Consider the following 15,421-nt stretch of genomic DNA (forward strand, 5'->3'; position numbering starts at 1 on the left):
TGGAGGAATGGTACCAGGAGGTTCCCGTTGTGGGGGCGGGGGCAGGAGGGACTAACCCGCTGCTAGCTAAGAACCCCAAGGAAGAGTCCCAGCCCTTCCTTTCGCCTCTGGGGGCAGTTTGGCCCCGCCCCGGCCTTTGGGACGGGTGGGGCTGTGGATGGGGATGGGAATTGGAATTGAGCAATTGGGAGGAGGCGCTGCCGCAGGCGTCTTCTGCCCCATTCCGCTCCCTATATCCCCTTCCTCTCTTCCCCAGACCCCCACCTCTCCCTCCTCCTTCCCCAGTCGTTCGCCGGAAAGCATTTGTCTCCCACCTCTTCATAACAACAATTAATTTCCTCTGAGGCCTGAGGAGGGCAGAATTTCAACCTTCGGTGTGCGTGGGAGTGGCGATTGTGATTTACACGACAAAATGGTCAGGATTAGAATAGTTGTTCGTGGTTGAAAGACTTGGATAAATGTGGATGAGATAGAAGGGGAAGGCAAGAGCTGTTAATTTTCGTGGGGAATCCTGGGGAGAGGCGGGGCGCAGTGGCTTCACTGGTGATCTTACACTCTCCATCTTTTCTGGATTCCTGCCTTTTACAGCCGAGGTGCTCGGTGGAGTCATGGCAGTGCCCTTTGTGGAAGACTGGGACTTGGTGCAAACCCTGGGAGAAGGTGCCTATGGAGAGTGAGTTCTTTTAAGCTTGCCTTCGTTTTCTGAGTGCATATTCATTGTTTTGGAGTCTCACACTCTGGTGATTTAGAAAGTAGATGTTTGAGATCCAAGGGTTTTGGCAACTGAAGTTACACAGCCTTTTGCTAGGATTAAAAATTTTTACTTCCCTTTAAAAAAAAAAGTTTTCTTTGTAGAGAGCTGGAAGGGACACGAAGTTATTGTTTCCATGCCCACAAATTGCTTCTCAGGGTTTAAGCATTGCGGTTAATGAGCAAATGAGCAGACTCTGGAGATTGCCTGCCTGGTTTCAGATCCTTGCTCTATCACATACTGGTCATTGTTTGTGATCTTAGGCAAGCTTCTTAATGTCATTGTGTACCTCTCCTTCACTACCTTTAGGGTGGCAATAATCGCATCTACCCCATAGGAGCTTAGGACAGTCAGTTACACAAGCACATATAGTATGGGATTAATGCTCTTAAAAGTATATGAGTAGAACATGTATATATGTGATGTGGCTTAGAATTATCTCAATCTATTTTATGAAGCGTTTATTAAATGACTTGTGTGACAGCATAGTGACGTCTTTGGAGGGTTAGCTATTGTATTTCACATTTTAGAAAGGAGTAGTGTGTGTTGAGAACATAGCAGAAACCACTTCCTTGGTTTCTCCTTTGTGGAAAAAGTAATAGAGGTAAAATCGTTTTGGATGAGTCATGTTTAATCTTTGGAAGTTTTAGAAGAAATGGAATTCTGTAATGTTAAAACTCTTTTCCTTTTTAGAGTTCAACTTGCTGTGAATAGAGTAACTGAAGAAGCAGTCGCAGTGAAGATTGTAGATATGAAGCGTGCCGTAGACTGTCCAGAAAATATTAAGAAAGAGATCTGTATCAATAAAATGCTAAATCATGAAAATGTAGTAAAATTCTATGGTCACAGGAGAGAAGGCAATATCCAATATTTATTTCTGGAGTACTGTAGTGGAGGAGAGCTTTTTGACAGAATAGGTATGGAAGAAATTTAAGATAATTATTTTAAACAAGTTTGTAAATTTGTTTTTTAAATCTTGGGCATGCTATTTGGTCGTTGTCCTTTCAAAATTGCTCATGCAACTGTGAAATTGGAATAAATTATCTTAAAAAAATTTTTCCACCTGGTGTTAATAACATAAAAGCATATATAGAGTCAATGAAAGAAAACTTCTTTCCCAAGTTATATAAGTGATTTTGATTTAAGATTGGTGTCTTACAGAATTTAAGAGTGACAAACAAGTTTTATGGTACATCATAAATGCAGTGTATCCTAAATGCAATGTATTGCCTACACAATTTTTTCTTTGTAGACATTCTAGTTACATGAAATCATTGTATACATTTTATACATTTACAGATCTAAAATAGCATGCTGTTTCCTCTTGGTTTACATGAAATAATTGAGAATTTTCTAGGATTGCTTTTTGTATATTAAGTAAATTCTATGTTTGCTATTAATACTTAAACATTCTTTGTAGAATCAATGGATTGATATTTCAGAACACTGAGAAGTACATAAAATCTGGATCTAAATTTATAATTTAAATTTATAATTTAAAGCTATTGTATTAAATAAGTTTATCAGTTAAAAACTGATAAAGAGGTATTAGGATCTCCAGTGTGACTCAGGAGAGAGTTGAGGGTAAAAGAAATGGAGTTAATGAGAGAGATCAAAATATAAAAAGATAACTGATAAAAGAACTGATAAAAGAATTGGGGGGAATTTCAAGGTTACTAAATAAATCAGGGTTAGTATAAGAGGACGCAGAGGCTTTCAAGTCATGGCTTGCATTCTTGATTTGGATATTGGTTTTCTCTTTATAATTTTTCTGTGATGACTCCTTTTGCCACCTAACAGAGGTAAATGTGAGTTAAGCCCCATATGTGTTAGTGGACTCCTGAATCTTTTGTTGGCATTTGCTTCTGTTTGCCTAAGCACGTTCGTAAATGTCTAAGCTTCAAATTAAGAAGCTATGCGGTTGCTACCTGATTATATTTAGTCAATAAACTTACTTTCATATTTGTTTTAGAGCCAGACATAGGCATGCCTGAACCAGATGCTCAGAGATTCTTCCATCAACTCATGGCAGGGGTGGTAGGTATAGTTGTCTATTTCCCTTTTACTTAAAATTAGAGTGAATACATTACATTACCAAATTCTAGTGTGTTTCTCTCTGCATCCCTCTTAGGTTTATCTGCATGGTATTGGAATAACTCACAGGGATATTAAACCAGAAAATCTTCTGTTGGATGAAAGGGGTAAGTTTAGCGTTTTATCACTACCTAAAATAAAATAAAATAATTACCTAAATTATTTTAATTACCTAATTATTTTAATATAGCCATACAAGGCAAAATCAAGTCTTTTTGCATTACTGGAATTTCAAGACAAGATCTGAAAAATCAAGGAAATTTTGGAGACTTCGTATATTTGAAAATCACAAGTCTCATTTTGCAATACAAGTGCGGATCAGGTAGAGAAATCTGACCTAGGTGCAAGCCCAGCTCACTATATGTATAAGAATAATTTTTTTTTTTTTTGATACAGGCTCTCACTCTGTTGTCCAGTCTGGGGTGCACTGTATTATCACAGTTCACTGCAGCCTTGACCTCCTAGGCTCAAGCAATCCTACCATCTCAGCTTCCCGAGTAGCTAGGACCAACCACAGGCAGATGCCACCATGCCTGGCTAATTTTTAATTTTTTGAAGAGGTGGAGTCTTCCTGTGTTGCTCAGGCTAGTCTTGAACTCCTGGACTCAAGCAGTTTACCAGCCTTAGCCTCCCAGAGTGTTGGGATTATAGACGTGAGCCACCATGCCTGGCCAAGAATAGTTTAAAATAAGCCTTTAATGGATTAATAAAGGGAAGTTCCTGTGGAATACCCTGGACCTTAGTCTTGTCCTGTTCACTCTTTTTTTATGTATGACGTGGATAAATATGTAAGAAATTTAGTTATATTTTCTGAATGTCATCAAATTGAGAAGGATGGATAGCGAAAGCTTTAAGCTTACAGGGTCAGAATCAAAAAAGAAATGTCAGCTGTATGAGGCAGTAGTTTTTGTCTGGTTTAATGCTTTATTCTTAGTATTAGAATAGTGCTTCACAAATGGTCGGCTTTTTTTTTTTTTTTTTTTGAAACAGAGTCTTGCTGTGTTGCCCAGGCTGGAGTGTAGTGACATGATCTCGGCTCACTGTAACCTCTACCTCCCTGGTTCAGGTGATTCTTGTGCCTTAGGCCCCTGAGTAGCTGGGATTACAAGCCTGAGTCACCACACCTGGCTCATTTTTATATTTTTAGTAGAGATGAGGTTTTGTCATATTGGCCAGGCTGGTCTCAAGCTCCTGGCCTCAAGTGATCTGCCTCCCTTGGCCTCCCAGAGTGGTGCTGGGATTATAGGTGTGAGCCGCTGCACCCAGCCTATACATGCTTTTTTCTTATGTGCATATGGATTTTGCTTTTTACCCCTTTAAACTGAGTTTATATGACATAAAAATCTTTATTTTTATTTAAAACTTTAAAAATTCAGGTACACAAAAATTCTTATGTATGATATTATAATGAAATGTAAATATATGTATATCAACCCACCTGGTTTAAAAATACAACATTATTCGTATATAAGAATGCTCACAGTGGTGATGTTTTTAATATAGCAGAAAACTAACCCAAATGTCTGTCAACAATAAATTATGAAATGCATGGCTTTTCAAGCCATGTCACAAGCAGTGACACAAGCATGTCACAAGCAGTGACATGGATGAATTTCAGGTATATAATGATGTAGAGCAAAAAGAGACAGTTGCAAAAGAATTCATATGGTCTGATTCTGTTTATACAAAGTTCAAAAATATGTAAAACCTAGTATATTGTTCAAGTATGTAAACATGGAGAAAAAAACACGCAGAAAAGCAAGGGTATAATAAAACCAAATTCAGAATGGTCTAAGAAAGTAGGGGAGGGAATGTATTTAAGGAAGTATTGAAAGATTTCAAAGGAAATAGAGCATTGTTTTTCTAAAGTGAGTGGGTGTTTATTACATTGTTATTCTTTATATCTTGTATTAATATACAAGATATAATTCTTTGTTTCTATTTAATATTTAGGAGTCTTTTAAAAAAAGAAATGTTACCAGTATTTAATGTCCTCCTGTTTATTTCATCACAAATATATTCTTCCTTTGTTTTTCTAAGAGCTAAACACATTCCTACATTTAAATTTTATTATGTGCAGTTCTCTAACATAGCTGAGTATTATGTTGCAGACATAACAAAGTCCAAGGAATACTATAGTTATCCATTAGTATTTTAAGTGATTACTACTCATAAGTAATTTGAAACTCAATCTCAGTGGTTTGTCCAATAGTGTCATATTTAACTATTGAAAAGAATCTACTGGGTACAGTAGCTCATGCCTGTAATCCCAACACTTTGGGAGGCTGAGATGGGAAGATTGAGTGATACTAGAAGTTTGAGACCAGCCTAGACAACATAGACCGTGTCTTTATGAAAAATTAAAAAAAAAAATTAGCTAGACATGGTGGTGCACACCTGGAGTCCCAGCTACTTGGAAGGCTGAAGCAGGAGAATTGATCACTTCAGCCTAGGAGGTCAAGGCTGCAGTAAGCTGTGATCACATCACTACACTCTAGTCTGGGCAGCAGAGTGAGACACTTTCTCAAAAAAAAAAAAAAAAGGATAATCACAGTAGCTACCTCCTAAGTCAGATAGAGGTAAACATTTCATTGGTTTACATATTGTGTGAATGTACTTGATTTTTAAAGAAATCAGTCCCCTATTTTGAGACATTTAAGTTGTTTCTAACTTATAAAATAGGACAGTGATGACTTTTATCAATTTGTGTAAAAGGCCAATATAAAAATTGCGTCATGCTGTAATATTTTTTATGCTATAATATTTTTTATGCCATTAGCCTTTTTGTCCCACTTACGCACTATTTCATGTTAGTATGTATAGATATACCTTGTTGATTGTTTTCAAAACCTACCTCCACATTTTCCATTGTACAAATTTGGACATTTATTTACAAATAATATTGCTATGAATATTCTTATGTTTATGAATTTGTGGGATTATTTCTATGGATATAGAAGTGGGAATTGCTAGTTCAAAGAGTGAATGTTTCACAGTTTAGTATGTTTTGCCAAATTGCCCTCTGATAATAGAGGGCCTTTTCTAACTCTTAAGACTGGGTTACATTCCTTTGCTCTAAGATCCTATAGTGCTCTATATTTTTATAACCTTCATAACAGTTTTCTATTGTCAGTCTTCACTAATTTATCTGTTACCTGCATTGGCTGGCATAGTGTTTGTCACTAAGTTACAGTAGATATTCACTAAACATAAGTTAAGTCCTGCCTGCAGTTTTTGTGTGTTGAAGATGGGAAGTTAGGGTGGAAGTTGGGTCTTCTGATTTTTTTTTTTTTTTTTTTTGTACAGAGTTTGTCCTCTTTTTCTCAGACTCTCTACTTTGAAGAAAAAAATTACTGTGGTTTGTTGAATTTTGGTGTGTCTTCACATATTTTCTTCTGCCAACTGGGTTTGTTTGCTGCTGAGAAAGTTGTGCCTAACATATTACTGATGTTTCCTTCCTGCCCTCCACCCTACCTGATGAGGGGCCTTGCTTTACTTTCAGCTCAGGTTTAGAGTGCTCTTTTCCAGAAGGGCAGCCCCTTCTGACTCCAGCCTCTTTCTTTAATCTGGTCCAGACTGTTCTGTGTGTTGATAATACTTCTTTTAAGTTAATAGAAGAGGCGAGGCCTTTTTCTACTTTTAGCATAGATGATGATTTATTTTATTTTTTAAATTTCTTTTTGTCTATTTTGCTTATTTTAAGAGAAGTTCTACAAACCTTAAGTAACACCAGTGATTTTTTTTCAATAAAACTTAATTCCTGTAAGTATATCTATTTGCAAAACATTTTTATTCAGTGCCATCTTTTTTTCTTTTGGTTTAGATAACCTAAAAATCTCAGACTTTGGCTTGGCAACAGTATTTCGGTATAATAATCGTGAGCGTTTGTTGAACAAGATGTGTGGTACTTTACCATATGTTGCTCCAGAACTTCTGAAGAGAAGAGAATTTCATGCAGAACCAGTTGATGTTTGGTCCTGTGGAATAGTACTTACTGCAATGCTCGCTGGAGGTAAGAGCTATTTAATCATGGTAAAACTCCTATAAAAAGTGAGATTAGTTATACTGAAATAAATGAAATAAACCAAGGAATTCATGTTTATATAATAGTTTTTGTTTTCTTTTTTAAGAGACAGGGTCTCACTCTTGGCCAGACTGGAGTACAGTGAGCTATTATAGCTCACTGCAGCCTCAAACTTCTAGGCTCAAGCAATCCTCTGGCCTCACTCTTCCAAGTAGCTAGGACCAGTGGTGCCTGCCACAAGACATCTGGCTAAGTTTTAAAAATTCATTGTAGAGATGGGATCTTGCTGTGTTGTCCAGGCTGGTCTTAAACACCTGGTCTCAAGCAAGCCTTCTGTCTTGGTCTCCAAACTGTTAGGATTAAAGTAAAGACATGAGCCATGGTACCCAGCTTCTATAGTAGTATTTTAATAGTGTCTTGATCGGTTTGGTAACTGCTGTAACAAAGTATCATAGACTGCATAGCTCATAAACAGCAAATTTATTTCTCACAGTTCTGGAGGCTGAAAATATGAGATTAGGGGTACCAACCTGGTCATGTTTCAGTGAGGGCCCTCTTCCTGATTTGCAGATGGCTGTCTTGCTGTGCTCTCTCATGGTGGACAGCCAAGAGAGCAGAAGCAAGCTCTATTGTGGTTTTTTTTTTTTTTTTTTAGACCAGAGTCTTGCTCTGTCACCCACACTGGAGTGCAGTGATGTGATCTCAGCTCACTGCAACCTCTGCCTCCCAAGTTCTAGCAATTCTGTCCCAGGCTCCCAAGTAGCTGGGATTACAGGCATGCATCATCACACCTGGCTAATTTTTGTATTTTGAGTAGAGACAGGGTTTCACCATGTTGGCCAGACTGGTCTCAAACTCCTGACCTCAAGTGATCCCCCAACCTCAGCCTCCCAAAGTGCTGTTTTTTGGGTTTTTTGTTAAATGACCAGATGTTGTGAGATATTGTGTCTGGTTTTTGTGGTTTTTTTTGAGACAGGGTCTCATTCTATTGCCCAGGCTGGAGTGCAGTGGCACAATTCAAGGCTCACTGCAGCCTTGAGCTCCCAGGCTCAAGCGATCCTCCTGCCTCAGTCCCCTCAGTATCTGGGTCTACAGGCATGCACCACCACACCTGGCTAATTTTTTGTGGGTTTTTTTTCACAGACGGTCTCTCCATGTTACGTAGGCTGGTCTTAAACTCCTGGGCTCAAGTAATCTGCCTACCTAAGCCTCCGAAAGTGCTGGGATTATATAATTAGTGCCCTATAAAGATACAATATTGTCCGGGCACACAAGCCCTTATTAGACATTAATAAGCTCTTAATAAGAGCACTAATACCATTTTTTGAGTGGTCCCATCACCAGGACCTAATTACGTCTCAAAGGCCCCACCTCCGAATGCCATTGCATTATGAGTTAGGATATCAACATGACTTTTGAGGGGGATACAAATATTTAGCACATTGCAAATAGTAACTTATTTATAATCCCAAAGATTTTTTAAGATAAGGCATGCATAGTTATTAAATATCACAACACTTATCTCTCCTGTGAATCATGTAAACATTTGTGAAAACAAGACTAGGACAAGAAATGATTCATCTGTTTTTTGTTTTGTTTTGTTTTTTTGAGACAAAGTCTTGCTCTGTCGCCCAGGCTGCAGTGCAGCAGTGTGATCTTGGCTCACTGCAGCCTTGACCTCTTGGGTTCAAGTGATCCTCTCACTTTAGCCTCCTGAGGAACCAGGACTACAGATGCACACCATCACGCCCAGCTAATTTTATTTATTTTTTGTAGAGATGGGGTCTCACTATGTTGCCCAGGCTGGTCTTGAACTCCTGGGCTCAAGCAGTCCTTCTGCCTCAGCCTCCTAAAGTGCTGTGATTACAGGCGTGAGCTGCCATGCCTGTCCTGATTCATCTATCTTTGAAGTGCCTCTAAAGTTTCCAAGTTGGGATTCTTAGTGTGAAAACCATATTGAATTAATTCAAAGGAAAGTTTTCATGGATTTATATTATTATTTTTCCTTGAAATCTTTATAATAAGAACATTTAAAAAAACTGGGACTTGCTTTGTTTTTAGAATTGCCATGGGACCAACCCAGTGACAGCTGTCAGGAATATTCTGACTGGAAAGAAAAAAAAACATACCTCAACCCTTGGAAAAAAATCGATTCTGCTCCTCTAGGTAACTGAATTATCTTGAGTGAAAGAGTACCGATTTCTTGGATATGAAGTCTTGTGCTATTTGAATTTTTTCTTACTTTTTTTTTGTTTTAAACTTACAAATAATTCATGATCGTTGTAGATAAAATAGTAACTATAAGTAAAAATTAAGGAAAAAATAACTCTTTAGTCCCAGAACTCTGCAGTAGATTTTTAAAAATATTCTAGGGAGTGTATATTCAGAGCAACTTGAATCTGTGCTCTTAGATGGCTTTTTACTTAAAGTTTTCATATGTGCTATACTTTGTTGCAAATACACTCGTTTGTTGCTTAATTATAGGGATGCACTCTAACAAATGTTTCATTAGGTGGTTTCATCATTGTGTGAACATCATAGAGTATATTTACATAAATCTGGATAGTATAGCTTACTATAAATCTAGGCTATTTGGTATACCCTATTGATCTCAGGCTGCAAACCTGTACAGCGTGTTACTATACTGAGCACTGTAAGGAATTGTAACATAATGGTATTCGTGTATCTAAATATAGAAAAAGTATAGTAAAAATACAGTATTATAATCTAATGGGACTGTCTGTTATACGTGTGGTCCATTCCTGACTGAAACATCATTAATGTGGCCCATAAGTATGTAAAATGAATATATGTATATTATTTATATGTGTTTTTATACAAAATGAGATCACACTAATAATATTTTGTAACTGTTTTTGGTTTTAGTGCGCAGCGAACATTCTTCCATGACTATAATTGTAGGTCTACATCATTGTTTTAAAGGCTGTGATAATATTCTGCCATGTAGATATGCCTTACTTTACTCTTTTAATCACTTTGTTGGAGATTTTTCTAAATTTTCACAGATACAAAAGAGATATAAGTATCTGTGTAACTTAATCATGACACATACCCTTAAATTGTTCATTGAAATCCCCAGAAGCAAAATTGCAGGATCAAGGATGTAGTTTTTATTATTATGGCTTATCTTTTCAAATTGCTTCCCGAAAGTTTGAACCATTTCATCACAGTCTCATCAATTTACATTAAGAAAAAAAACTTTAAATCATAGTTTTTCATTTTTATTTTAAATTTAATACTAATGAAGTTGTATACCCTTTATGTATGTATTAGTTTTTTGTCTATTTTGCTCATTTTTGTCAAGGATATTGTTTTTCTTACCACTTTGAAGCTTTTTTTTTTTCCTTGATAACACATTGACCTTTGCACTTGTTACAAATACTTTTCACAATTTATCATTTATTTTCATTTTGTTTTGCTATATTGACATTCAAATCTATTATCTTGTCCTTTGTGGTCCCTGACTATAATTTCTTTGGAAAGGTCTTCTACCTCTACTATTTAAAAGTTCCCTATGTTTTCATTTAGTGTTTTTATGGCTTCATTTTTACATTTAAATCTTTGGTCCATTAGGAAATAATTTTCACATAGGAAGATACATGAATGTTTTCTCAAGAAAATCAAGATACCTTAGGATGGTTAGTTAGATTACTGTCTCTTAAAAAGTTATTGGTAAGTAAATGTTCATTATAAAACTGTGTGAATAAGGAGGTCACGTGAGAACATGACATTGAAGTAATGAAATTCGGTATTGAAAATGGATAAGAGGGGTTTCTGTATCTTTTTGTTAATCTTGTCACATGAGGAGAAACATTTCCATCTGGCTCTTGTTCTCAGTTGCAAACAGTTGAGAATCAGATCAGGGAAGACTACTCCAAGATACAGACAGCAGCAGAGAAAAACTGCATGAAATTAAAGCAGTAATTTAGTAGCTTTAATTCTTTCTCTTCCCCAGAAATAATATTTAGACATAAGTAGGCTAACAGAAAATGTGTTTCCTACTGCAGGCCATAGGCTTCTCTAACATGACTCTTTCATGAATGTTGTCTTAATGTTTGTTTTTAGCTCTGCTGCATAAAATCTTAGTTGAGAATCCATCAGCAAGAATTACCATTCCAGACATCAAAAAAGATAGATGGTACAACAAACCCCTCAAGAAAGGTAATGTCCTTAAACTACAAGTTTGTTTGTTTTTCTGTGGAAGAAAAGGTAATTGCAAATTTATTATCACAAGTCAACAACACATGATAGCTATGATCTCTGTCCTCATGGAGATTATAATGTCCAGTAGAAAAAAATACAGAAATAATTTTGTTTATTAATAATTATAAAGGGGAAAGTCAGGGTACTATAGCTAAGTGTTTGACCAAGTCTAAGGGACAGGGAAGACTTTTCTTCCTGAAGAAATTACATTAAATCTAAGATTTGAAGATTAAAGGGAAGCTAGGCAGGCAAAGTAAGTGGCAGATTTGATTCTGAACAGGGGGAGCAGTATTTGAAAAATCTTAGATTTTAGAAAGTCTGATGCTTTTGAGAAACTTGAAAGATCAGTATGGCACAAGCCGTGTCTGTTGTGTTCATCATTGTATCATCAGTGCTTTAGCACAGTATATGGTGCACCATAGGCACTCATGAAATATTTGTTGAGTGAGTGAACAGGGAAGTGGGAGAGGAAGAAAGGTTTGAGATGAGGCCAGAGAGGTTGCTAGTGGCCAATTTGTGGAAGAAGACCTTGTAAGCCATGTTAAGGATTTTGGGCTTTAACTTAAGACCACTGGGGAGACCTTTGAGAGATTTTAAGCAAGAATATGACATAGTCATATCTTTGGTTTAAAAATATTTCTCTGACTTCCTTATTTTTTTTTCCATTGTTTTTTATGAATAGGGAAAGATTCAGGGTGCTGTAGGTTTTTCTGCTAGTTGTCTAGAAGTGGGAGGCTGGTGGCTTGGAATAGGTTAGGGCAATGGTATTGGAGAAATGAGATGATTCCAAAGAAATTTAAGAACTAGTATTGATAGGACTGTTAGGCTGTGAATGGAAGGAGAGAGGACAATGACTAGAGATGATGAATGAAAAACATTCAGAGAGTTATTAATGTTTAACTCTGTCCTCATGGATAGAAAAGCATTAACGTTTAAACATTCACTCTTCTTTAATACCTCTCTGCATGTTTCTTCCTCCTTGTTCTAACTTAAAGTCCAATTCTCCCCTGAGGACACTGCTTCCTCTGAAGCGGTAGGTGTTTTCTTTCCCATACCCTCATGTCCTTTGATCTGGACGTGGTACAGGTATCCTCCTTATTCTACATTGTCACTTTCTCCCATCTTCCTGTATGTCTCTCCCCTCTAACTTTTGAACCCCAAATTAAAATTTCTGCCGTACTATCACAGTCTCCAAAATGACTCTTGATGTTATTTTCGTCATGATTCTTGGTGATTTAAATATTTATTTGGATCATCCTCCTGATATCCTGACTTCACTGTTTCTTGACCCTCTCTCCTATAGTGATGTTGTCTTTGAACACGCTGCACTAATCACCAGTATAATTTTTTCTGACTTCCTCCCTTAATATTCTAACTTAAACAGTCCTTTGTATCTGGACTTGCAATTAATTAATTCTATCTCTTCAGTCTCTTACCTGCTCCCTCTCTAGGTCCTTGATTTCATCTTTACCTCTCTTAAATCTTGAGGTTAGTCATTATAAATGACTGCTTTGCGTTCATCATCTTCAACTTCCTTGTCCCCTTCTCTCTTCATCACACTTAGTGGGTAAAACCCAGTAAGTAGTTTCTGGGTTTAATCTATAGTTTTCTACGTACTGCACACTTGTACCTGCACAACAGATTGCAGCAGGAGAAAAATACCCAAAAATGTTCACTTTAAATTCAGGATTACTAATCTCAAGTGGGCCCTTAATGCTTCCTGGCATTTGGCCTTCGTTTCCCCACATCTTTCTCTGTCCTGTTCTCCTAAATCACGTTTTTATAATACTTTTCTCCTTTTTTTTTTTTTTTGAGACAGGGTCTTGCACTCATCTAGGCTGGAGTGCAGTGGCGCCATCTCGGCTCACTTCAACCTCTGCCTCTCAGGTTCAAGCAATTCGATTCTCATGCCTTAGCCACCCGAGTAGCTGGGATTACAGGTGTGAACCACCACACCTGGCTAATTTTTATATTTTTAGTAGAGGTTTTGCCATGCTGGCCAGGCTGGTCTCAAACTCCTAGCTTCAAGTGATCCCCCTGCCTCAGCCTCCCAAAGTGCTGGGTTTATAGGTGTGAGCCACTGTGTCTGGTCCCTTAACTTTTATTATCTTCCTCTCCATCCTCACTCTCAGTTGTTCACTTTGCTTCCTGTGTCACTGGGAAATGAAAGCCACAAGAGAACTTAGGCAAGCTCCCACCACCATCTCCTCCATACTAACTGCCTCTATGCTCATGTATTCTCTTTCATCCTGTATTGCTGTAGATAAATTGCTCTGGATGTAAGCCAGGTCTTTCTCTTACCCACTCAAGGACTTTGTCTAGCAATTTTTCTCTCTCTCCTACATTATTAATTTTTCCTTCTCTACCGGATCTTTCTCATCAGCATATCTACATGCTTTTTCTCCCATTTTAAAATCAAATCATAATGGTAATAAAATTTCTCTTAACTCCACTTTTCCCTACCATTCCATCTTCTTCACAATTGAACATTCCTAAAATTGCTTCTCATTTCTAACACCTCAAAACTAGTTTTCAATTTCATCTGTTTTGTTGCCAAAAGTCACAGTGATTTTTGGAACGTGTAGCCAAGTTCAATGTAATAGTCCACTGTGGTCAACCGAGGTCTGAAAAGATTAAATGGAAAGTACCAGAAGTAAACAATTCATCAATTCATGGGTTTTGGCCGGGCGCGGTGGCTCACGCCTGTAATCCCAGCACTTTGGGAGGCCGAGGCGGGCAGATCATGAGGTTAGGAGATCGAGACCATCCTGGCTAACATGGTGAAACCCCGTCTCTACTAAAAATACAAAAAATTAGCCGGGCGAGGTGGCGGTCGCCTGTAGTCCCAGCTACTCGGGAGGCTGAGGCAAGAGAATGGCGTGAACCCCAGGGGGCGGAGCTTGCAGTGAGCCGAGATCGCGCCACTGCACTCCAGCCTGGGCGACAGCGAGACTCCGTCTCAAAAAAAAAAAAAAAAAAAAATTCATGGGTTTTATTTATTTATTTAATTTGAGACGGGATCTTGCTCTGTCGCCCAGACTGGAGTGCAGTGGCGTGGTCTCGACTTACTGAAACCTCTACCTCCTGAGCTTAAATGATCCTCCCATCTCAGCTTCCCGAGTAGCTGGGACTACAGGTGTGAGCCACTATGCCTGGCTAATTTTTGTATTTTTGGTAGAGATGAGGCTTCGCCATGTTGCCTAGGCTTTTCTACCAAAAATACAAAAATTAGCCAGGTGTGGTGGTTCACGCCTGTAATCCCAGCTGTTCTCAAACTCCTGGGCTTAAGCAATCCACCCACCCCGGCCTCCCAAAGTACTGGGATTATAGGCATGAGCCACAATGCCCTGCCATAGGTTTTAAATTGTATGCTGTTCTGAGTAGCATAATAAAATCTTGTGCTGTCCTACTTCATCTCACTTGGGACGTGAATCATTCCTTTTTCCAGTGTATTCACGTTCCATGTGCTACCTGCTTGTAACTCACTTAGTAGCTGTTTTGGTTATTAGATCCAAAGAACATATATAGGGTTTGGTACCATTTGTACTTTCAGGCATCCACTTGAACATATCCCTCCATGGATAAGGGGGGGTAGTCAGTTCTCAGACCTCTTGTTTTATCTCATCAGTATTTTATACAGTTGATCATGCCCTCCTCCTTTAAACACTTTCTTCATTTGGCTTCCAGGCATTACACTCTTCTGATTTTCGTCCTTCTCACTGGTCGCTCTTTTCAGTCTCTTTTGATGGTTTTTTTTCATCTGCTCAGCCTCCTACTATTGGAGTTCTCCAGGGCTGAATCTATGGATCTCCTTTGTTTTCTTCTCCACACTCACTCCATTAGTGATATTACTTGGTTTCATGGCTCTAAATAAAACTATATGTTGATAGTCACATTTATATCAACCTAGACCTTTCCTCTGAATTGCAAACTTACATGTCTTAACTGCCTTCTGAAATTTCACTTTAATGTTAAGAGGCATCTCACACTTGATGAATTCCAAACTGAGTTACTGATCTTTTCCTTTCAAACCCGTTCCTTTTCAAAGTCTTTCCCATGTTGGTTAATGGCAACTGCATTATTCTTATTATGCAGATCAGAAACTTTGGAATCATCCTTCATTTTTCTCATTCTCTTTTACTTCACATCCAGTACACCAGCTAATTCTGTTAACCTCTATCTTTAAAAAAATCTTAGAATCTGATTACCTTTTTTTTACCTCTACTGCTACCCTATCATTCCAAATTACCGTGATATCTTTCCAAAATGTTCTGATTTAAAAGTGAATTAGAATATATCACTATTCTACCCAAATTCTCCAATGCTTT

At 37.8% G+C, this 15,421-nt stretch overlaps 1 protein-coding gene across 5 annotated transcripts in view; it reads left to right on the forward strand.

Moving 5' to 3' along the window:
- Window positions 1-15,421, forward strand: part of CHEK1 (checkpoint kinase 1) — a 51,098-nt gene that overhangs the window by 1,434 nt on the left and 34,243 nt on the right. For 2 of the 5 annotated variants that reach the window (XM_057299289.2, XM_063608863.1), the window contains exons 1-8: window positions 27-415; window positions 589-673; window positions 1,445-1,668; window positions 2,724-2,788; window positions 2,883-2,952; window positions 6,669-6,857; window positions 8,931-9,035; window positions 10,956-11,051. In XM_057299289.2, coding sequence (XP_057155272.1) covers window positions 609-673; window positions 1,445-1,668; window positions 2,724-2,788; window positions 2,883-2,952; window positions 6,669-6,857; window positions 8,931-9,035; window positions 10,956-11,051 — 814 coding nt within the window. In that variant the 5' untranslated portion in view covers window positions 27-415; window positions 589-608. Of the gene's footprint in view, window positions 1-26; window positions 416-588; window positions 674-1,444; window positions 1,669-2,723; window positions 2,789-2,882; window positions 2,953-6,668; window positions 6,858-8,930; window positions 9,036-10,955; window positions 11,052-15,421 lie in introns of those variants that run through there. The other 3 variants (XR_010113505.1, XM_055095057.3, XM_008973330.7) reach the window with 2 other exon arrangements.

Source organism: Pan paniscus, chromosome 9 (genome assembly GCF_029289425.2).
Source record: "Pan paniscus chromosome 9, NHGRI_mPanPan1-v2.0_pri, whole genome shotgun sequence".
Lineage (NCBI taxonomy): Eukaryota > Metazoa > Chordata > Mammalia > Primates > Hominidae > Pan > Pan paniscus.